The 26,277-nt window shown below is 34.9% G+C and overlaps 1 protein-coding gene across 1 annotated transcript; it reads right to left on the bottom strand.

Annotated features, from left to right (window-relative positions):
• Nucleotides 1-1,331: 1,331 nt before the first annotated feature.
• LOC138334341 (uncharacterized) lies at nucleotides 1,332-22,517 on the bottom strand. The gene is made up of 10 exons (XM_069283030.1): nucleotides 22,213-22,517; nucleotides 19,388-19,516; nucleotides 19,007-19,111; nucleotides 16,517-16,636; nucleotides 15,734-15,939; nucleotides 14,757-15,009; nucleotides 13,778-13,879; nucleotides 11,850-12,260; nucleotides 11,002-11,199; nucleotides 1,332-9,717 (listed from the first exon to the last, which is right to left on the bottom strand). The coding sequence occupies exons 1-10, from the start codon at nucleotides 22,505-22,507 to the stop codon at nucleotides 9,416-9,418; spliced, it is 2,121 nt and encodes a 706-aa protein (XP_069139131.1). The 5' UTR covers nucleotides 22,508-22,517; the 3' UTR covers nucleotides 1,332-9,415.
• Nucleotides 22,518-26,277: the final 3,760 nt, after the last annotated feature.

The following is a 26,277-nucleotide window of genomic DNA, read 5'->3' on the forward strand; positions in this document are numbered from 1 at the left end:
ATGAGTAAATGCTATGGCAAGCCAATATAAAATTTATTGAAGGAGCAAGGTTCATCCAGAATTTGATCGAATTATATAAGTTATCATATATCGGGTCAGATGAGCTTTACAAATGTCTATGCAAGCGTGGGGTTAAACGGAACTCAGGTCTGGTTCCTAGTTCCGTATAAGCTTAAACGGAACTCGGGTCTGGTTCCTAGTTCCGTTTATTAAACGGAACTAGGAACTAGGAACTCGCAACCAACTTCAGCCCTCCTTACAGATACGCTTATTTCAGTAACTTTCATATTCAAAATTTGCTATTTAAAATTCCCGGTAAAATCAAAGTTGTTGAATACACTGCCGCTAGGAGCGCTAGTATCTGCGAGCAATTTCTAAGCCAATCATATTGAGGAAATTGACCGTAAGAGAATTTTGCAACCACGATCACAATGGCGAGGTGACCCTCGCCAAATTGGAACATGTAGAGTTGTACAAAAGCGTTGGGCGGGTCATACCATACGAGTGTATAAGCGGCCTACAACGCACGGGTAATATGTGGCGTGTTTACGTGGACAATGACAATGACCGCGCTGAACTTTTAGGGTCGGGTATTACTATTCGTAATAAACACATCAGTCTCCTGTCATCCAATCCTCGCAGAAATTATTATGTTAGAGATGAGACTCTGCGTTTACGTATCTCCAACGTACCGTTATCTGCTGACGACGGTCAGATACGACGTACATTGACGTTAAACGGCTGTGACGTCTTATCACTATACAAGGAGAAGTTACGTGTGGACAACAAACTCACAAACTGCCATACGGGTGACAGATTTGTGATCGTACACAAATTAGACAACCCGCTCCCAAAATTTTTGAAAATAGGATCGTATACAGCAAAGATATACCATTACGGTCAAAAATCGGATGAAAAACAGTCTAAATGTAGACGTTACTTTTAATCTGGTCATGTGGCAAGAGACTGTGCTGATTGCCCAGACAACGACGTCACTTCTGAGGGCATTTCTGAAGATGACGTCGATCCGTCACCCGAGCCTGAAAACAAACAGACGACTGACTACAATGAGACACCTGCAGAGAATGACACTTGCCCAGCGGACGCTCCGGGGGTAACACCAAGACGTACCAAAAACCGCGAAGAGAGAGGTCCGACGGGACGCCAAATTGCCCGGGCCCGTAGCGCGTCGTCCAAGGATCTCAAAATCTTGACAGGTTCATCAATGCTGCAAAAAATAGTAACACAAAGGCAGGAGGCAAAGTACCAATTGTGGAACGATCCCCGCGTTCACCGCCAAATGTAAATGACAGGTCAAAAAAACACAAGGACAAGGACAAAAATATTTAATGGGATATACAATATTTTAGGCTTTTTCGGTAATCGACTCCCTTCTACATATTTTGTCCCTTAATACTCAAGGGATACGAGATAAAGGTAAACGAGAACGTCTTAAACAATGGTTAAAACAACAAAAAGGTTATATATTGTTTTTACAAGAAACTCATTTTACAACAGAAATAATCAACTTACTTCAATATGAATTTACTGGTGATTTATTTCTTTGTAGTAATGGTACTAGTAATAGCAGAGGTGTAGCTATTTTTATAAAGGATTGAAGAAAAAATGGTTATAACATTATTAGTGAACACACAGATGACGACGGACGCTTTATTTTAATAAATATCAACTATAATAATAACATATATACTTTAGTCAACATATATGCACCGAATGAAGTGCACGCGAGAAATCTTTTCTTCAAAAATGTACAACAAAATGTTGAACGTTTTTCAGAAGGACACATAATCTTGGGTGGTGATTTTAATGATTCCTTCCAAAGTATTGACAGAAAGACAAAAATTAAATTTACATATACCAAAAAAACAGTAAATGATTTGATAAAACTGACAAAATCATGCCAATTAATTGACATATGGCGTGAAAAAACCCTACATTTTTATAATTTACCTTGAAGCGTAAGGCAACAGGTGATGTTAGCCGAATGGATTATTGGCTTATCGATAAAAATATGTCAACACTGATAAAATCTTGTTACATCAGACCAGCTATGATTCGAGGAGGTATTGGATTAAACAACAATATTATAAACGATGAAAGATATGTGCATGCAATAAAAAATGTTTTAAAAAAACCATAATAATTAACAAATCTAATACAACGCTAAACAAAAGACAATTGTGGGACGTGTGTAAAATCGATATTAAAGAAATAACAATAGCTTTTCGTACGGACAAATGCAAAAACCAGAAACAAGAAATTGTAGAATTAGAAAAGAGATTAAAGAATGGAGAAGATGGTGAGATAGAAAAACAATTAGAGGATTTATATGAAAAACGTGCAGTAGGAGCACAGGTTAGAGCAAGAGCTAAATGGATAGAACATGGTGAGAAACCAACAAAGCATTTTTTAAATTTAGAAAAAAGTAGACAGTCAAAAAAGGTTATACATGCAAACAAACCGTGCGTAAAATGAAATTGAGGAAGAGTCCGGGGATGGACGGTTTAACTGTAGAATTTTACAGAACATTTTGGAGCGATGTAGGCGATTTACTTGTAAACTCTTTAAATGAAGGCTACGCCGAAAGCGAATTTTCAAATATGCAAAAATGTGGAATTTTATCTTTAATACACAAAAAGGGTGACGAGGATCTTTTAAAAAATTGGAGGTAAGTGACACTGCTCAATGTCGATTACAAATTAGCTGCTCAAGCTCTATCATTCAGGTTAAAACAAGTTATCAAAAAAATTATTAATACAGACCAAAACGGGTATATAAAAAATAGGTTTATTGGTTTCAATATTTGACAAATTCAGGATGTTATAGACCTTCGGAACATTTTAACATTGATGCATCTGTTTTATTTTTAGACTTTACTAAGGCCTTTGACACGATTGAATGGGAGTTTATGTTCGCTTCATTAGAAGTATTTGGCTTGGGGGAATCCTTTATCAAATGGGTAAAATCTATGTATAATGATGTCTACGGGTATGTTTCTTATAATAACTGGATTTCAGACAGATTTAATATACATCGTGGTATTCGACAAGGTTGTCCGTTATCTTGTCTACTTTTTATCATAGCGGCCGAAATTATGGCAATTAGGATAGGCTCCAACAAGAATATATGTGGTGTAACGGTAAGGAACAAACATTTAAAAATAAGTCAATTAGCAGATGACACAACTTTGAAATATGCTGATATAGTAACGGCCTTAGAGGAAATTGGAATGTTTGGGGAACTTTCTTGGTTAAAGGGTATTAAAGACAAATCAGAGGGTATTTGGGTAGGGAGAAACAAATTTAGAAATGATGTATATGAGAAAATAACCTGGAGTAGAGGGCAAGTAAAATCGTTAGAATACTTTTTTGGACTAGATGAATTTGCCTGTCAGAATCGAAACTGGGAGTTAAAATTAGAGGCTATAGAACGTGACATTAAGAATTGGAAGAAAAGAAAATTAACTATGCTAGGTAGAATTACTGTCGTAAAAGCCCTACTTTTATCTATAATTACAAATATAGCGTCGACTCAAAACATAAGTAAAGTACAGATTAGTGTATTGGAAAAGATACTGTTCACCTATATTGGGGACGGAAAAAATGGAAAAAGTTTAGAGAAAGACACTTATCGGTAAACACGAAGACGGCGGGCTACAAATGATCGATGTGGAATCTCATATATATATGTTAAAAGTGGCATGGGTTAAAAGATTTTTTGATAATGTTGGTGCTAACTGGACCTCTATTCCATTTTTCTATTTTGATCAATACGATATAGATGGCCTTATTTTCTTATGCAATAAGAGTCATAACTGACCATGTAGTCAACTTTAAATCAGATTTTTACTTAGATATAATAAATGCGTGGAAAATAGTGGGTTGGATACAAATACAATCCACGAAATTACCTAGATATAAGAAAAGAAATCATTTGGGGCAACAGACATATTAAAAACGAGAAATATTCCTTATTATTTCCAAATTGGGTTAAAGATAAACTATTAACAATTGACAATGTAATCGATGATTCTGGAAAAATCTGTGAGAAGTATATTTTGCAAGCTGACCTCGCAACAGAACTGGATGTCACAGTTTATTATGTTGAAAAAGTCAATTCCAAAGTGGTGGTTACAGGAACCCCAATCTAATTCTTCTATTAATGCAACAATCGCGCATGACGCTTTGAAATTGCAAATAAATACTAAGAGTAGAGAGTGTATTCCTCTTGAAAAACTTACCAATAAAGTAATTTATGACTTATTAGTAAAGAATAAGAAAATTAAAGCACATACATTTAATTTTTGGAAAAACAAATTTGAATTGTCAAACGATACTCAATTAAAAACAAGTCCCAACCAAAAAGTTGTAAAAAAGGAGACATTTGTACTGTTTAAATTACAAGTTTTCTCCCACTGGGGGAGGGTTATTTGTAAATAACAGAACAGGCGATTAAAATAATGTATAGTTTATTGTCATTGAATTGGAATTAATATTAAGTGGCGTACTCCTCCAATAACTGGTCGAAAAGTGAAATATTTACAGTATGTGTGACCAAAATAGTATACAACGATAATATTTAATTAGTATGCACATAGTGCACAAAATAACATTTCACTGATCTCACAGTGAATACACAATTTGTACATAGTTTCTGATTGGAATATGAAATGTTTAGCTTGAATACATTTTTCATCACAGTGTATATGAAAATAAAAACACAAAAAGTGTACTCGCAAAACCACTAAATGGTTTATACATGACAGTACACTCAAATTTATATGTGATAGCTCCATAAAGTTAAAAATCTTTTCAAATTAATCAATTTAATTGAATTTAAACCTATAGAGTTTTCAATTTCCTGAAGGAATTGTTTTTTCCTATGAAATAGTTAGCGTGCTGTGTCAGGAGGGGACATTACCAGCTGAGTAGCGCGATAATAAAGTATTTGTTTCTCGCAAATAAAAATGCTCAATCAACATATCAACCATACCTTATCACTTGTAAAATCACCAGTCATCAGAATTCAATTTTTCAAAAATAATCTTAAATCTTTTTGCAAAAAAAACAAGTAAAGTGTAGACATGGATTACTGATATCATTTCAAAACGTTATATTTTTAACAATCATTTTCTCATTTGATAGTGTCCAACCGGTCGTTCTGAATCACAATTTATCACCAACGAAACGTAGCTGACAATTAGTGATCATATACTCAGACAAAATATGAAATGTATGTAGGTAATATCTTCCCACTAAGACATAACGACGCAAGTGTGTCAGTTGAGTATACAATACATTTGATGAAACTGGAGTTCATTAAAACATTTTAATAACATAAAAGAAACAATGAACACATTCGATAAATTCGTATTCGTATGATAGAAAAATAAAACCTAATACAAATTCTATGTGACACATCAATACTCAAACAAGTTATGCCTTCATTGGTTTGTTTTAATACAATTAAGGCTATAAACTATTGTAAATATCAAGCCATTTATAATGAAACATTTTTGAAAAACACTTTTCAATTTAATGCATTTTAGAATGCCAATGATATCCTTACTTTGGGATGAATTGTTTCTAAAGTTTATTTCTTATTAAAAGATAAGAAACAACTCTAGAAATTACTCTGGTGAAAATCGAAACCATTTATACACTATCAAGTATACTGTTGTTTTATAAAACGTGCTGATAGAGTTAATTGAGTAGAATGTGTAGTATCAGTGAGTGTGATCAATTTGTAACTTATCTATTTATTAAATTAGGAATTAAATTAGGAATTATTTCAGGATAATTAGTATAATAATAATTATTATTTACTCAGTGTTGATCAATGTGACCAAAGAATTTTCTTTACACGGTGAAAATTGTAGTATGGAGACTTTAAGTATATTTAGGACACCTTCAAACACGTGAATAAATAGAACAAAGTAAGTCACCCGGTTTTCCTATTTACAATGGCGACGCCCTATTAATTGATATATTGTGTCAACATACAATGTATATTATACAAATATTTCATGGGTTACTGTACTCTAGTTCATAATATTTAACCCGAGTTGATGGTAATCAACAAAAAATATTGCACGAGGCCGAAGTGATAATACTATTTGTTGATTACCACCACCGAGGGGTTATTATGAACTAAAGCACAGTAACCCGTGGAATATTTCTTTATTACATAATCATCAGTTGTTTGCAGTTGAATATTTTTATAAAACGAATACGATAATCACTCACCAAAACCATCAATACCATGCCGTACGGAAAAGCTTCAAATCCTATTACAGATTGACGTATAGCCCACGTACGTTACGTTGTAACTCCGGTTTGGATGTCTTTTTGTCTTCTTTCACTTTGTAGACCTACTTGCAGTCTTTTAATCTAATACGTTCGTCGTGACCGTCCTCTACTGATCCAAAATCTAAAAAGCTAGCGCGAAATTGAGCGTGAACCTTAATGACGTCATGATAACGAAACTCACTGTTACGCGCGATTCCTCAGAAGTTTTCTACATATCTAGACAACGACAGCGAGGTGTTCCTAAAGTAAGGAATATAACATCTCGAACCGTGCAATATAACGTTTCCATGGAAGCGTGCAATATAACTTCGAACTGTGCAATATAACAATTTTTTATAGAACGGTCGGGATAATAGTTGAAATATTATATTTCCTCATATATTGGTTGGTGTAAACATATTATTTAACAATATACAAATATTTCATGGGTTACTGTGCTCTAGTTCATAATATTTAACCCGAGGTGATGGTAATCAACACATATTATTGCACGAGGCCAAAGGCCGAGTGCAATAAAACATTTGTTGATTATCATCACCGAGGGGTAAATATTATGAAGTAGAGCACAGTAACCCATGAAATATTTGTTTTATTACATAATCATTTAATCTCATTTTTTTCAATTGTTTTTTATGAATACCGAAATCACTGATCAAAATCTTCACCATCGTACCGGACTTCAAATCACATTACAGATTACGTAATCCACGGATGCAACTTAACTTCACTTTTCATGTCAAATTGCATTCCTTTGAAATATTAGACTTGTATGCAGCCTTTTAATCCAATGCATTCGTCATGTTCGTCCTCTACTTGATAAAACCAACTGTGAAGCAGAGAGTGCAACGTCTATAACGTGCTTGATTCGAGATCTATAAAGCTGGTGCGAAATTGAGCGTGAGCCTTTGTGACGTCATAATAACGTAACACACCGTTACGCGCGATTCTTCGGCGAGGTGTTCCAAAAGCCGTGCAATATAACATCTCGAACCGTGCAATATAACGTTTCCATGGAAGCGTGCAATATGACTTCGAACAGTGCAATATAACAAGGTTTTATTGAACGTTCGGGATAATAGTTGGAAATATTTTATGTCCTCATATATAGATTGGCGTAAACAAATTATGTAGATACAAATATTTCATGGGTTACTGTGCTCTAGTTCATATTATTATATGACTGTGTGTTTTGCTCGCTCTTGATTGGCTGAAACTACACTTTCCCGCCACGATACAACACGATATCCACCAGAAAATTCCGAACTATGCATTGTGACGACATCTCAGGTTGATATAAATTTCCGAAACCCCCAGGTCGTACCCAAACATAGAAATCTTGCATTGTTACGTCATGTAAAATGACGTCACAATCACTTCACAGGTTGATATAAGATTCCAATGGGTCCAGGTCGTACCCAAATATAGCGTAAAGGGAATTTCCATGACGTCAAATATCTATTGTGACGTCATCATTCAGCGAGATGTGTCGGGGAGCCGCAGGTTTACTGGAATCAATGTGACCCTGTCAATATTTGTGTGTACATTTTTGTCAGATTTTTCAAATGATAAGTAAACTCTATTACTTGGTGTATTCTCTACTTTATTGATATTATCAACATTCATTTTTCTCTTCGAAATTATTCAACAGTCAACTATTGAGTATCGGGGAGGGGATTTGCTCAATATCATGAAGAGGAAATACATGTACATATACATGTACTCAAATGGTTTACATTATGTCAATGTCATATAACAAAACAGATATCGACCTGTTTTCAGGTGGATACGGTGATTTATCAACTCTCGAAAGTGATATAACCCTCGGCCTTCGGCCTCGGGTAATATCACTTCCTCGAGTTGATAAATCACCGTATCGACCTGAAAACAGGTCGATATTTGTATAATATTTAACCCGAGGTGTTGGTAATCAACAAATGTTATATTGCACGAGGCCGACACGAGGCCGAAGGCCGTGTGCAATATAATGTTTGTTGATTACCACCACCGAGGGGTAAATATTATGAACTAGAGCACAGTAACCCATGGAATATTTGTTTTATTACATAATTACCAGTTTTTCAGTTGAATATTGTTATAAAACGAATACGACAATCACTTAACAAAATCATCAACACCGTAGAATTTCTCCCGTACGGAAATGCTTCAAATCCTATTGAAGACTGACGTATAGCACACGAACGTCAGGTTGTAACTCCGGTTTGGATGTCTTATTGTCTTCTTTCACATTATTAGACCTACATGCAGCCTTTTAATTTAACTCATTCGTCGTGTCCGTCCTCTACTCGATAAACTTCTACATGACTTGCTTGATTCAAGATCTATAAAGTTAGCACGAAATTGAGCGTGAACCTTTGAGACGTCATAATAACGTAACTCACTGTTACGCGCGATTCCTCGGAAGTTTTCTACAAAACTAGACAACAAATGCGAGGTGTTCCTAAAGCCGTGCAATATTACATCTCGAACCGTACAATATAACGTTTCCATGAAAGCGTGCAATATAACTTCGAACTGTGCAATATAACAAGGTTTTATTGAACGGTCGGGATAATAGCTGAAAATATTACATTTCCTCATATATAGATTGGTGTAAACAAATTATGTAATAAATGAAAATATCAATATTTCGTAAAGCAAATGCCGATACTATTGAAAAAGACATGTAAACAAGAGAATGCTATTGGGCAAATTTAACAATTTTTGGCAACTGAAACGACATAAACAGTTGCCACCATTTCTTTTATTGTACACAAACAATAATTAATTGATCCAGGTTTTACACGTTGTGTTCAAATAACATTATTCATTGGTTAATGTACAGTGTAATAACAAACAGATTCTTTAAAAAAATATAACAAATGCAACAAGACGTAAGCGCATGCAAACGTTTGCACCATTGTGCAAACATGATGCTTGTCATGAAGATCATAACTAAATAAGATACAGTTTAACAGTAAAATTACGATCCGAACATATATGATATAATAATGATAAGATATATGACTAGCTTATAATGAAACTTACATCAATATTTAATTGTCAAATAGCTCTGTTTACTTCTCATATTAACTAATTAACACAATTCCTTTTGACGGAGAGTGCATATTTTGTCGAAAGAAATTCCCAAACCGCTCATATAAATTGATCCCGTCAGCAAGTAGAGGAAATAACCCTACCAGTGACAGAATGATAATTCCGACTGTAGCCACATACAAGGCCGATGGTCTTGGGTCACTTGCACACACAAGACTGCGCTTATAAGAGGTAGTATTCTTCGCATCAACTTCTGTATTTTTCTTCAGCACATCCAATCGTTCCGTAAGCTCTTCCTGTGTAGTAATGACGGGTGTGTAGGTAGTAGGACAAGCTGTGAATACATTAGTGGAGATTATTGTTATACATTACAGAATGGAAAGCAAAGACAAATCCAAACACAATCACAACCTAAATTCACCAGAATGCTAAATAGAAAAAAAATATATCATCCTCGCACCTTGGACAAGAAAATCTCCTGTGATGCCCAGTGCAGATGTTTCTATCTTATCCGATCTGTCTCGAACATTGACGTGATCATTGGCGAAGTTTTACCCCATTCATCTTATAGTCCGCGTATGTGACGTCATACCGGAATATGTGACGTCACACACTTATAATAAATATTTTTATTAATTTGCAGTCATTATATTACTATGTATTATTAAATTGAGTATTCGAAGAGCATATGAAGTGGATAACAGGCTTTGAGCTTCTCGGGCTTAGATTTAGCAACATTCCAACCTCGGTTAACGCCTCAGTGGGCATTATGTTACGAAGTCTTAGCTCTCGATTTCAATCACTGCAATAAATAGATTTCCTTATTTTAAATAAATTAAAATGCATATTGCAATCGTTTATTATCAATGATTAGGATTTTTACTATTTGACCAAGGGAAGAGAATTTTGGGTAAGCGGAAAAGTTAATATCAACGAACTAAAGTCCACATTATTATTTAGTTTGATTAGTTTAACATCCTAGAAACATCTAATGTCATTTATGTCAGGTTGTGATGGTGGAAAAACCGCCGACCATGAAACTGTTTCTCATTCGACTTCGCGATCCAGCAGTGAAAGGCTTAAGGTAATATATTGGGACATATTAACCGTTCGGCCACTGCGGCACCTCACATTATTAAATGAAAGCCCGAGTATATATTGATATGTGATTGATTAATTAGAAATTCGCATAAAAGTGGGATAGTCAAAAACGCATAATCGATGGAAGTAACATTATATGTGTTGTTCATTCTGTCTGATATTGTATTAGTGTATTTAGTCTTCATCTAGTCCCAACTATCTGTCCACAAATACGTGACTACACTAACCACATATCACTAACGCAATCGGTTAACGAGGAACAGTCAACATATACCGTAAGTAACATACGTCTGTAATGGAAAAGTCTTATCGAGTAACTACTTCCTCTCAAGACTTCTGAAACTATGAATGCAGTATCCATTTTGTAATCAACAACTACTGATATATTGATTCCTGAGGTAAATGCACTTTCTCAGGAACTTTCACCAAAAAGGAAAAAAGTCATAACTCAAATGTCTTGGTCATAGTTTAGATTTAATAATAAAGGATTGCTTAGAAAATGCTACTTATATCTTACCTGCGCATACAGGTAGGGTACCTGTCCACACACTTCCCGAACAGGTATGTATCTGATCCCCTGACGTCATCGTGTAGCCGCTGTAACATGAGTAGAGAAGTCTACTCCCGTGGGATGTGTCCTCATACAGGAAGTTTGTGTGTGTTACAGCTGTTGGTTGACCACATACACCACCTGTTACAGTAGCCGTAGTCTTCACTGTAAATAGCAAAAACGACTCGGCTGTGACTCAATAACACCCATCCTCGGTACTCTAGGGCTATGTCATAGTAAAACTGAAGGCAGCTCAGCGCAAAAATCTGAACGATTCAAAGGTCTACAAATATCTCCTTTGAAGACTACAAAAAGAGCGACGCCAAACTTCAAAGCCACATAGTCAACTTTTGTGCACCGTTATACCGCCCATTTGATGCACATCAAACAACTAAATTACATGTGCTGTTCTGTTGCCTCAAGTTTTACAATGAGATAGTCCATGGGGATAGAGATCGTAAGTGATCGGAACCCCTGAAGTATCGAGGATGAATAAAACCATGCTTTAACTTTTTTTAACAGTTAAGAAAGTAAATTGTTTGAGCAAAATTAAATAAAAAGAAATTGTTCTTATTTGTAATTGGAAGTGATTTATGAGTTTTGTCGGTAGGTATTCCTATTTTTGATTATTTGTTTCTAAAACATTACCATTGTTTAAAAAATCGAGTTCAATGTTCTGTTTATTCCATGCATTGCCTATCTTTAAGGACCAAGTATAGTTGTTTGATATTTCGACAATTACAATTCCAATAACAAAATGTTACATCCATGCTTTATAGCATTTTCAATTCAAAAGTTAAAAGTTGATATGTTACCTGTAGTGGTTGCGCCTTCAGTAGTTGTGGTTTGTGTTGTAGCTGACGGAGTGGTAGTGGGATGATGAATTGTAGTAGACGGTGGACTTGTAGTTGTTTGCTCGGTAGTCGTGGTAACTGGTACATTGGTTGTTTGCTCGGTAGTCGTGGTAAATGGTACTGTGGTTGTTTGCTCGGTAGTCGTGGTATGTGGTGCCGTGGTTGTTTGCTCGGTAGTCGTGGTAGGTGGCGCTGTGGTTGCTTGCGTGGTAGTCGTGGTAGGTGTCACTGTGGTTGTTTGCTCGGTAGTCGTGGTAGGTGGCGCTGTGGTTGTTTGCGTGGTTGTCGTGGTAGCCGGTGCTGTGGTTGTTTGCGTGGTAGTGGTCGTAAGAGGAACGGTAGTTGTTGTCTGAGTGGTTGTTGTAGTTACTTCTGCAAAGATGGTTTGTTTAAAGAAAGAGATTATAAGATAATGTGGGACTCGCCCATCCACTCCAACATTTTACAGTAAGCTTCTAATTGGTCAATGCATTGGAAACGATTGATAAAATAAGATATTCTGTTGACTCATCAAAAGTGCAAGCCAGTACGTTTAAGAATTGCATCAAAAGACATATCAATCCAAGATTTCAGAAAAAAATGTGCGAAGGCCATTTAACACACAATATATAATCCTGATGTTCACGAATGTTGAGAAATGGTACGATACGATTAATTCGATGAGAATGGAGGTTAAAAAAGATATAATTTGAAAATTAATCTATTGATGGTAACAATGTTTACCATCAACTTTGAGATTACTTTATACAATAATCAAAGTACTCAAAGTACTGCAAATACAACGCAACAGAAACAGAAAAATAGAATGTAATCAAATGAATTTCCAAAATCAAAATATATAAACCATATTATAAAGACTTTTATATCAAATATTTCAAGAACATTCAACTGATCACAAAAAAATACATATGTTTTGTTTAACATTTTTCTTGATTTTAAAAGTTCCTACATGAAAATTACAAAGAAAACAAAAGTCTTCATTAAAATGAGTTTTTATCCAATACTCTTGTTTCTTATGTTGCTCATACACTTATTTTGGTAAAACCACGCATACATGAGGGCAGCCTTATAAGTTATTTTGCCTTTACCGCAGATCTGTTTTTAACATGACATTTAAAACATTATTTTAAAGTACACAAAAAGGGTATATGATTAGTTTACTTTAAAACTCTTATGTCTATAAGCCTTAGATAGTAAGTGCAATTTGAATCATCATAAACAGAGATTATGTAAGTTGGATAGAGGAGTCTCCAACAGGCACAGTTGGGGAGTACTGGCATAAGGTACAGTGATGACCTAGATGGGCTGTGTATTATATAGCACTCTGTGTATTTTATACACACTCTGTGTGTTCTACCAATCAGAAAGCGGTCTTCCCATGACTACTGATTGCTCCAAAGTAATATTATTCAATGAATAGGAAATTTATGAATGGAAGTTTATGAATGAACTGGTTCAAGAGGTCACCACTAGATGTCATTTTAGGGCAAGTCCTACTCAGTCCTACACATCAATAGTAAACCGGTTAGCAATAATACAAACGCTAGTCGCGTTGCATTAAAAATGAGTTTTGACGCGTGATTTTATTATTTCCTTAGAAATGAGTTCAACCAAATTACCACGTAACGTTAATGTCACTAACTTTATCACAATTTATTAAGATTGTGAATAAACATAAATATATATACACCATTTCTTTTATCGTGATATGTGTATAAAGCTACTTTGCTATCGTAGATTATTTGGATGTGTTCCACGTCATTATACTAAAGCATGAAAAAGAAAACTAATCATTACTAAATTGATTTGGCAGAATACATCATTGATGGCGGAATAATTCTGCATTAGGTAATTATTGAACAAAGGCGTATCAAAATGACAATAGTCACCTGTTTTACAATCCCTGCCACTCCAGTTAGGGTCACACGTGCATGCAACATCACCGGTGCTCATAGTAGCAACACAACTTCCATGTCCACATGCACCGTTAACTGGAATAATTACATATTGCTATAGATCGCTATAGACTACAAAGTTCAAATCAATTATTCACAATATTTGTGGTTGATAGAAAAAAATTAAACTCTTAAAGGCCCACGAAATTTCCGAAACGAAAATTTAATGTTTATTACTAAGAAACCAATAATATCTATACAAATATTAAAATCGTCTTACATTCGTATTAAAAAATAATTAAATCCTGTTTTATTTAAAAATAGGTACGTACTTTTTAAGACCTTTTTAATTTCAAAGTAGTGATGCAAATCGAACCTAGCTTATAGTTATTACAGTTCTACACCTATCGCCATCTTCTGAAAACATTAATAATAAAATAAATCATTTTTTAATTTAAACGCGAGTCGTCTTATGTTTCCCATCGTTGTCCTAATTACTGCGAGTTAGTTTACTTCAGGTATTTCTGCGCAAGACGGCAAAGCAGCGAAGTGAATCTTTTGTGAAGAATATAACTATGGATTCCACCAGGAATCTATCATTTATTTGATTTTTTAACATCATCCTTTACCGTCGATATTGTTTTTGTGATGCTATTATTGCTTTGCTATTATTGTTTTAAGAAACTTTTATTTTTTTTTGTTGAAAAAGCAGTGGGTTTTCAAAATATGTACATTTAATAATACTGATGACATAGATTCGTTACAGTTTTAGATAATTGAAAGTAAGCTTTCATAACCACATCGTTATTAAAATGCATGTTGTTTTCGGATTTATAGTATTGAAAAGAAAATATTTCAGCCTTGAAAAGGCATCGCTGTTAGTGTGTAAGTAATATTAGCGTTATAGGAACTCTACGGAAAATACAATAATTAAAGTATTGTATTTAGTATTGGAAGCAAATTGTGAAATTACCTGTGTCGATGGCAATCATAACTCGTATTGTAACCTCCGCTGTATCAGACATTTGGTTCATATGTCCACCCGCCCACACAGTATTATGGTAGACCATTTTGCCGCTTGATGAGTCGGATGGTCGCCACAACAATATCTGATTCTCTGTATAGACATATACAACTCCGCCGAACGCAGCAAAACTTCCATCTGTCAAAGCATTGCCCAAACCATAGAACCGGAATCCGGGATTGTTCCCATCTGATACTGTGATCTTTGAATATAAATTTCTCAATTTAAATCCAATGTCGATCAAGAATTTTTTAGAATCATTTTCTTTAATTGTTGTTCCAAATATCCGAAATCGCTTTTTCTTTCCGAGTTATTAAAGGCCCATTTGGAAGTATAAGATTATCTGTGCCTATACCTAGGTTTTAGAACATCATGTTCTGTTTAACTTTCAATCTACCGTTATGATAAAGATATAAAGCTATGTACAATCATCACATTAAAAATGACAAATAGCGCGTGTTCTTCAGTTCTTCATAGTTTTAGGCAATGAGTTTAAATGCTTTATTAAGAGCAGGTATTAATTCCTTACTTACAGTCACTGTAAAGAGGACATATTGGCTAACAAAACACAATGATACTCGAGAGACCGTTACTGTGATAATTATATTAGCACATCCCTGCCACAGCAGAGCTTTTAGGAAGATATTTATTACTTCAAACGTACCAAAATAAGTCGACTTTTCATGATAATAACGATGAGTTATAGTATTGATAAGTCGACATATCATGATAATTACAGGTAAGTTGACTAAAAGTCGACTTGTGTATCATGATATGTTGACTTCTTATGAGAAATGTGGCGAGATAATTATCATAAAAACATAATGTTCTTATTTCCGTTATTTCGCTAAATATAAGTTGGTGTCAGAAATATTCAACCATGGATATTAAATCTAAATTGTCCAATAAGATTACATGAGTTTTACCTCTGTTGACAACAGTATACCGTCCGTGTCAAAATCAGTCCCAAAAGGAATTTCATAGGTGCTTGTAACTCCGAGACCCATTTCTAAAGTATACTGAAATAAAATCTCTGACGCAGGAAATATCCAACAAATGATTCTAAATTTGCCTGAAGAATATCTCCAGTCGTCATTTTCTCCCCAACCATCAAACGCATTGAACACGTATCCTGGAAAATACCACAAATTTCATAAGAGTTATTGTTGATGTATCAATGATAATTCTTAATCAACAAACCACGTTTGTTTACCAGAAACGCATGTAAATAATATCTCTAAAACCTTTTCTTTTATATTTAAAAGTCGAAAACATAATATTATAAATGATTAAAAATAAATGGTTAAAATATTATCTTTTGGGGAGAATTAAAAATATATAAGATAAATTATTATCGATAGTCTCAATAGTGTGGATATGAAATTATTCGCAAAATGCATAGGCAATTAGGGTATTTACGCATGGCTTTAGTGAAAACAATGATATGCATTAGAAGAGAGATCGTGTGTTTTCTTCAAGGAAAGTTTTTCAATTTCTCATGAATTGCCATTGTTGCAAAATTTTTAACTCTAAATATTAAATGATAAGTTAGACAAGTATATTTTGGTTCATATGAAATTTTGATTTCTTTAAGATATAATTTTCTTTAATCATATCAAAATTGAGTCATTTTACCTGCAAAATTACCGACGATACGATATTTGTAAGTTGGAAAGATCTCAATTCGCAATTTAACACTTTAAACTCACCACCAGATGAAGCCCACAGTCGTATTTTGGTCGTGTCATACCCAAAGATAACACCTCCAGTCTGGTAATTGGTGCCGGTGTTAGACACTCCAGCACTGCCTACAAGGAAGCAATTAGAACAATAATATTAATATTATACCATATCAATGTATGGAGGTATTTCGGTCTTTTTTTTCCAATTACATCAAGTTTACCAACGTAGATTAGATGACAAGTAATTGTGAATATACAATGTATGCTATATCAGTTACTGTACATTTTCCTTTATGTAATTTGAAATGAAATCAAAAATGCTAGGACATGTATCATACATAATTATGTGTCCATATGAATATTTCTCGACGTTTAAAACCAACCAAAGGATATAACCGAACTTTAAAGTTCATGATTCCAATCCCACACGGACGTTATACACAAAGGACTATGCATGATTTAGGCGTTTTTAGGTACCATGATAATCATCTTAAATATACATAAATCAAGCTATTTCGGAAATTTTATTGTCATTGTTTGCCTACTTGTGATTATTATTTTACATAGTCTTGAACAGTTTTTATTTACTGACAATATGTAGGCACCTCAGACAAAATTGACCAAAATACAAAATGTCCACGTTTTGTCCACGTTTTTCATAATTTTTTTATAAATTGTTGGTTTGTAAAAATGTTGGTTTGTAAGCCAAAAGGGGCACAAACCATATATAGTCTTTTATATCAAGTTCTCCATCACTGTAAAAAGGAAATTTCTATCATCGGCCATTCAACTCTCCTCAATCGGTTATTCCTCATTGGTTCACTTGTACTTGGTGCAAAGTCGTTTATAAAATGTGATACTTTAATGAAACAGCAATCTTAGAGTCATTGAAAAGCATAAATTGTGTAGAGCCTGCTCTATGCAATGCTCATAGTATTAGCTCCTCGACCAATGCGTCACATATAATTAGACTTATTTTACTAATGCAAAATTGTTTTGAATTACATGTAACTCTCCGGACGATAAACGGTTAATATAAGCAAATCAAAACTATAAGGCAATTTTTAAAACGTGATTCATTATATGAAGGTATAATGAATATCGCATTTGTAGCAAAACCCATAATTACATTATCTTTTATAAAAAATGTATATTTAAACATAAAATATGTTTAAAAATTGTTAAATTAAGTAGACGAACATTTCCTTTCGTGGCCGAAATGCTATAAGTCATATAATATGTAAACATATGTACTTATACATACGTTATACTATAGGACTCTTTCATATGTGAATATATTTCCATTCTACTTTCAGTTTCCCGTTTAATTTATGTTAAACCAGATGGGCAATATCTGGCTATGAACTCCAATCTGGTCAAGCGTATGAATATTTGACGTTTCCGCTGCGTCACTGAGAATGTATACACTGTATACTTACGCCTATACATAACGGTCAAATATTTTTAAAAGTGGTTTTAAAGTTGTGCGGTCTATGAAATCTAATGATATTATCGTATTGACAAAATAACATGTAAAAAAAATATTATCGCATAATTTTCATTTGTTAGCTTGTTTCAAACCGTTTTGTGTTGAACTATATTCAGAATCTGATGCTATGGCTGTTCCGTTTATTGAACTTGGTGACGTCAACACTAGCGCAAGCGGGAAATTCAAAAGATATACATGTATAGTTTTGAATTTGAATGATCGTAATGGAAATATAAGTAATAAACTGTTACCAGATTGGACATACAGTTGATATGAAGCCCATCCGTCCGAAAGATAAATATTCATGGCGCCCGTTAGGGCGCCATTCTATTTATCTTCCTTCCGGATGGGCTTCATATCAACTGTATGTCCAATCTGGTAACAGTTTATTGCTTAAATGAACGATAGTGTTATTCTACCCGAGATAAAATGTTGTTAAACCCGAGGCTTTCCGAGATTTTTACAATATTTTGTGATCCCTTGGGTAGCCGGGTAGCAATGCAATACTGTTTCAGGCGACATGCGTGTATATTGCCTGAGACCAACCAGTGATACACCTATAACTATAAGAGATAACAGAAATACAAGTATATCATTCCACACTAGTATTGCATGATATACATGTATATGAGCAGTTAAATAACGAGCATAGACTACAGTACAGAACATTAACATTATTCTAACTTGATGAATATAACTAAAAAAAATGTGTCAAGCGATTTTCATTCAAAGTAAACGGAGACGAGATCAATGTACTCCGGTATAGCAAGACAAAATAAATAGCTTATTTAAAAAAAGCTAAATAGCATACGGATATAGTGATATTTCAAATGAAAATATAGCAATAGATATTAGACAATATATAATACAATGTGAGACATAATTAACATGTCTTTCCTTAGGTAAAAATAGCGAAAAGGACAATATTTGCCTTTCCAATATAATCACATTGAACGAGGAAGACAGCTGAAAGATCGTGTATAGTCTAATCAGTGATGAACTCCGTTTACAATACCAAACTTACTAACCTTGTGCGTCCGACATATAGTCTGTGTTATCTAGGTCAATCTGGACGGTAACTAGGTCTGGGTATACGCCTAAGTTGTGGGATATCTCGTGGTAAGCAGATGAACCTGGATCAAAAAATGTAATGATTATGTTCCTCCTTTCCGATTCTCCCTATAAAATTTCTTTTATGAAAAAAACCATGTAAAACACTTTGCATGATAACGCCCTAGAATACTAAAAACGTTAGTTAATTAAAATGATATTAGGTTTGTGTTCGATAAAACGATACATAAAGAAAAAATCGAAAAGTAAGTTGACTTATTCTACGATATACAGTATGAAAAGATTACACATGAAGATAACGTTTTTTTACAGTCCAGTTAGGTCCATATACTGCGTACCACTGATCGCTGTCCACTGATGGTAAAATGCTGGAGAACCGATTTCACAAAGTTTCCAGGCGCGAACTTTCACCTCACCGGACGTGTAAGATCCACCAATAAGCGTAGACCCTGTTCTTCTTGTGCCGCCTGTAAAATTGGTAATTCATATGAAACATGGCTTGTCTGGGTTTTTTTTATTTCAATAATACAAAATGGAAATACAATGATTGGATACCAAACAAGAGGAGTCCAATACTTGCAATGAAAACTAATTTTGATTTAAAGAGCCCCTAATTCTCTAGCAAAAACAATCTAAGTATGATAAGTAATTTCGCATCTTAATGTACTTTGGTTGCTCATGATATCTTGTTTCAGGTGTTTTTGCTTTGATAAATGGAAATAATTAATTGATACGAACTATTAGCATTAGTAGCATAGACGGGTTTTCAGATTATATAGATTTTGAATACATAAAATTATGAAGGGAAATTTAATAAAATTACATAGGAATACTCTTAATATTCTTAATAACCATTCAATTGGTTCAGATTCATTGACGATATTGAAATCAAACGGACCTCCAACCGACAGTCTCTCGATGAATTTATTGAGCATGCCAACACATTCCACAATACCATCAAATTCACTGCCGATATATCATCAGATACCAATCTAGATCCACCTTAGTTGAAGGGGCCATCAGTACTGACTTGTATTCCAAACCTACTGATTCTCATCTATACCTCTGTCCCATCTGTTGTCACCCTTCGCATACCACCGGAAGCATTCCCTATTCACAAGCTTTACAAATCCGTCGAATAGTGTCCGACAATACCACCTTCGAACACCGGTGCGAAGAGATGAAATGCCACCTTCTCTCTAGAGGATAAAAATCTGATATACATCTGATATACCAAGAAATCGACAAAGTCCGCCCTAGATAGAGCCAATCTCCTCATATACCAAACCAGAACTGCCACTCAACGTGTTCCCTGTGTGGAAACATTCCATCCTAACTTACCACATCTCGCTTCTATCCTTAGGAACCACTGGGAAATCATTGAGTCAGAAACCAAACTTAGGCGTATTTTCCCAGAGCCTACCAGCCTACTGCAGACCAAAAATGTAAAAGACCTTGTAGTGAGCAGCAAACTTCCTCCTCTTGCCCCTGCTGCACAAACGGGTTCATTCCAGACATGCAACAATTAACGGTGCATGATGTGTCCATACACAGCATCCACAGACACATTTGAAAGTGTTATCAACAACAGAGCATACAACATCCGACAGAACCTGGCGTGCAAATTCAGCAATGTCATCTACCTCCTCTCGTGTAGGAAATGCACTATGCAATACGTTGGGGAAACCGGTGGTCCACTCAACGTCAGAATCAACAATCACCGCTGGTCTATCAAACAGAACAAACCTGACTATCCGGTCGCCAGATATTTCAACTTACCCAGCCATAGTTGGAAAGACATGCAGATAATTGCAATTTAGCACTGCTCCTACTGGACACAAACAAGCAGCGTGTTCCATTTAGCGGAACGATCCGGTTTTTCCGGGACGAACCCGAGGTTCCGCTAAATGGTACATGACGTTCTGCTGGAACGAACCGATTCGTCTGGCACGTCTCATTTTAGGGTTCCAAGTTGGAACCAATATGGCCGATGGTGAAAGATGGAATTCCACTTTAATCAAAACTCTGCATATATGTATGAAAACGTATTTTACGGTTTCTTCGCACTTCTGTTCTGTTTGAGAAACCCAGCTACGGTAATCCTATATGTTTTGCAGAAGTTACGACTGAACTTTTCATGTCACAACAGAGAAAAGTGTGTCTTTATCAATAAACACAACGAAATTGACAGAGGAAAGTGTAATGATCGTTGTTAGTATTTTAAATATGCATAGCATTTCCAATATCATTTATTTACTAATCTTAAAATACCAGACTGTTGTCCGCCATGTTGGATTTCGTGTTCTTAGAACGTGAAAGGACCGTGAGTGTAACATTTAACGAACCCGTTCCAAGTTTGCACACCCGGAACGTTCCGCTAAATGGAACACGCGGCAAGCGTCGATCGAGAGAGATTCTGGATTACCTATCTACAGACCCGCTATCCCAAACGCATTAACGAACGTTAAATATACTAATTGACATCAATTGATCACTCGCTTTTCAATTAATTATCCCTACTTCCAGCATTTTCCCGTTCTGTTCTACGCGTTTCTGATCCTTTACATACGCTGCCCGCCAAAAGGCGACTAAATCTAGGACTTTGCTTCTTTGCACACACACCGAGGAGATAGGCAACTAAATTTCATTCTATACCAATGGGCACTATATATTAATTTCGCCACACATTTGACGTCACACGTGGCACGCTTTCCAGTCATCGCTCATATTTTAGCGTTCTGCCGAACAGCATGGATACATTTGAGTAGATTCGGCCTTCGGCTACCACTTGCTGAAGGGTAAATTGCGCTCCATTGTGCTGTATAGTTAAATATTTGTCTACTTTGTCCCGCATTACTGTTCTTATCCTATTATGTAATCGTGTTCATTTGGTATGTCTTGATAAAGGGGCAGATCGCCTCGAAAATTTGACAATTTTTGTGTCCACACGTTTGGAATTACTTCCTTGTCCCATATTTACCATTTGAAGTAATTCGTATCCAACAGACTTACGTTTGATTGGATCCCGTGTCATCTGGAAAATCCTGTTGATATTACTTCTTTGGTCCTTACTCTTAATAACACACATAAGACAAGGGCCGGTTATACTTTATATATAAACATAGACAATTAGTTTAACGTAATATAAGTAATTCGGACCTACCTGTATATGCAACTAAGCCCTTCGTGGAATAGAAAGATCCTGTCCCGCTTGGCGCATACACCCTTACATCGACAGTATCATAGATATATATTATCCCTCCGTAGTAGGAATCATCGTCATCATCCCGATGTGCCGAACCAGTTCCACTGAAGATGTAGTAATCACCATTATCTACCACTCTTACTTGGACATCCACCTTAACAGGGTACTCGCCTAAACCGTGAGGAATGACCAGCTGACTTCCCGTATCTGCTTGAGCACTTATTGTTAACCATGCACTTTCGAAGGATGGCATATCCAATCCGTCAACCATTAACACTGTTGATGATGGAAATAGAGTTACAAGAAAATAAGAAGGAAATAATTGCACGAAATAAAAGTAAACGTATTCATGCTCAAAAAGAGTCAGATATAGAAAGGTGGAAAGAGTGCTAGCATGGGGTTTTAACAAAGAGAAAGTAAAGGATTTAGTTATACGGCCAATGCAAAAATACGAAATAGAGTAGAGTTAATGCTCAATTATTCATAAACAACATTTCCAACTTGCCATACAATCAGTTTTATTAATAGTTTTTCACTTACTAAAACCAATTTGCTAGTAAAGGCCGTGTGTGACGAAGCCAAATACGAAATATCAAATAAATAAATCGTTATTTTAATATAAATACCATCTTTTAAACGTTGTTTTATTTTTTTAATTCTTAATTAAATTTTTGCAGCATTGTCACTAAAATTGCCTTTAAATACATATCTTTACTAATGTGCATTTGCTTGACATCCAATGACATCCAATGAACTACTCAGCTTTGGTGAAGATTGTGTTTGTATGTGTATGTGTGCACGTCGAAGCATTACTTTAATGTGATCATATCAACAACTATCAATATGCAATCTATAGAAGAAAGTAACAATAGTTGAGTATAGTTGAGAATTGGACAATAGAACGTCAGCGTACTGAGTCATTGCTGGCCTTTCTCCATACGTTTTAATAAGAAACATAACTATAAGAAATGAATCATATAGTCAAATTAAATGTGTTGTTATAGTGAAGCGGCTAAGCATAAAAATCGTTCAAAATTTGAAGTAAGCATGAAACTTTGCGAATGTGTTTTTAGGACATAAGGTTTCTGGAAAGAAAAAAAACCCCAAAAAATCACGGCCTTTGGCGGCCGCCATATTGGTTTTCATAATGGCCGCACCAAAAACCATTTTATGTTGCGACCCATATCCAACGTTCTATGCCAGCTAGATCCAAATTTTAAACGTCTAAACCCATATTATGAATACTTAGGATTTTTTTAGTCTTTAACTTCATGTAGAAGGACCGTCATTTTGGATTTCAAGATGGCGCCAACTTTGAGAGTTTTACTGTATATAATACTTCTAATTGACTAAAATGATATTAAGCAAATAAACCTTCAAAAATAATGAGAGAATTTATACTTTTGTAGTGCTTGTTACATGAATATTTGATTCTTATTTTAATTCCAAAATGGCCGCCATTTTGAAATCCCAGATCGCCGTTTAAATTAAAGTTGTTTCCATTTGATTTCCAATTTCAAATGATATTTATGATTATTCTGGCATAGTTTATGCAGAAAGACCGCCATTTGGCATTTCAAGCTGGAAGATGGTCGCCAAATTTACTACTACATATACCTATATCTATGTATAATAATAATGATTGACAAAGCTGACTTAAAGCAAATAAAACACATGCAAAAACAGTGAGTATTTATATTTTGTAGCATATAATACAAAATACTTCGATTCTTAGTTAGTTTTCAAAATGGCTGCCAATCTGAAATTCAAGTTGACCGGCAGCATTAATTTAAAGGTACATGTACATAACCTAACCAAAACGGCTAATGATTTATGAAACATTACTTTAAAACCAATGTTATGAACTTCTTTAAATATTACACTTAGCATTATTCTCTAAACCAATATGAATAGATGAAACACATGCAAACGTAAATTTCCATAAAGTGGGTCGTTGATGAACCCCGACGTCGTCCTTACCATTTCATCCTTTTGGACAGGTATTGTACCTTTAACTCTTTCAGTGTATAGTACATTCATGTTTACATCTATTTCCATGTTTAAAAGAGATAATTATAGTTCTAGAATCAAATTTTGCACAATAGCAATATTTGTCATTCTGGAACACTCGTACAAGAACTCGGTGTTTTAACTCTAAATAGAGGCTTTGACAGAGACTTTTTAACATAAAATGTAAGTTCATATTTCATTTGAGAAATATCACAAATTGATTTATGAAATCGTCTTTATCATGTAATTCGAAATACCTTTTCTGAAGTAGATCTTCACTACATCAACATAAAAGTCTGTCTACTGATAAACTATAGAGAGCAGAGCAGGTGTTTCCGAAAGATATGAATTGTAAATAACAAAAATCAATTAAGGATCATCTCCTTTTTAAAGCGGAATGTAGATATTATATGCCAGAAGAATTGTAATATTCATGGCGGCTAACGAATATATTTTGGCTAAAGCAAGAAGGCATTCAAGGCTTCAAATGGCTTATAATGACTGCAGCTATTTAATGCATGATGGATTATATTATACCTCTATTCCTGACCACAGCAAGGGAATGATCAAAACATATTTAACCGAAATCACTTTTGCAGTCATCCAAGATATACTTTGTGTTGTGGAGAAATATCAGACCTGCAGGCATAAGTACTAAATGCAAGGATATCTTTTGGGATTCGTCTTCCAAAGGAGGTTTCATGAATGAGATGGTCGCATTTACATTGCATTACCACGTTCATGCTGGGCCTTCAACCGCATCTCAGGCAATATGTTGTGGGATCAGGGGAAGATATTCCCTCTATTGTTTATAATCAGATAAAATGTCAAGGAAATTGTTTCTATGTAATACCGAACGACTCAAACATCAAGAGACTCCACTTAAGGAAGGACTAAGGAGTAAGTTCATAGCAAGTTTTGTCACCAAAGCTTGGATGTCCACCTCGTCTGACATAATCCCTTGTGGTACGTCTATCAATTTGACAGTAGTGGCACAGAATTAACAACAAACAAGTCCTTGCCAAGATAGTCATAGATAGAAGTACCTCTATGTCAAAAGTTTACAAATGTTAGCATAACCCCCTAGCTAGAACTCCAAATCTCATTAATGGAGATGAAGGTGGCGAAGGCAAGACAGATGATGGTGTTGAATTAAGAATAGATCTGAAGCGCAGTGCAGTATATGCAAAATAAATCCATCTAAAACGCATAGCCACCGTCAGTAAAACATGCATACGGCACCAAGGACTGGGTGAAAATATATTACAGCGACGGAGAACAGAATAACAATAAGCCTTTAAGCTAAGTGCAAGGAATGGAAATGACTTTTTTGCTCGATCACTTATATAGTGACAAACGGAAACAACTTGGATTTCGAAATAAGATTAAAATTATTTATGCTTCAAACATTACAAAAATATAAGTGATCTCACTATATTTGCTTAAAGTCAGCTAATCCGTTTAAATGCATTTTATATTAAGGTATAACTCGCAAAGTTGGAAATTTGAAATACAAATGTTCTTAAATAGATATTATGGTTGTACACGTTTAACATTTGGGTTTAGCTGGTATAAAACGTGAGATATGGGTCATAGGAGATTGTTTTCGGTGGCCATTTTGAAAACCAATATGGCGGCCGCTAGGGGGTGTGGTTTTTTGGTGTCCATTTTTTCCTGAAACCTTATGTCCCAAAGAAGCCATATGCAAAGTTTCATACTTTCTTCAAACTTTGAACGATTTTGCCGAAAAATCGGCCTAAGCCTTTCAACTTTTACCTGACTCTCTATATGAATGTGAATAAAGAATTTTCGACTGTTTTCACATGGAATTGCTTGAAAATCGTTACAAAAATGTAAATCCCCAGAAACTATTGACCGGTCAATAGTTTTACTATTAACCAGCGAGGAATTTTTGCATGTGTTTAATTTTGATGTCATAAAATAATGTTGACGTCATAAAATGTTGTTGACGTCATGCGGTTCAGGTAAAAAAACAGTTGTTTCATGCTATAT

This window comes from Argopecten irradians, chromosome 1 (assembly GCF_041381155.1).
Source record: "Argopecten irradians isolate NY chromosome 1, Ai_NY, whole genome shotgun sequence".
Classification (NCBI taxonomy): Eukaryota; Metazoa; Mollusca; class Bivalvia; order Pectinida; family Pectinidae; genus Argopecten; species Argopecten irradians.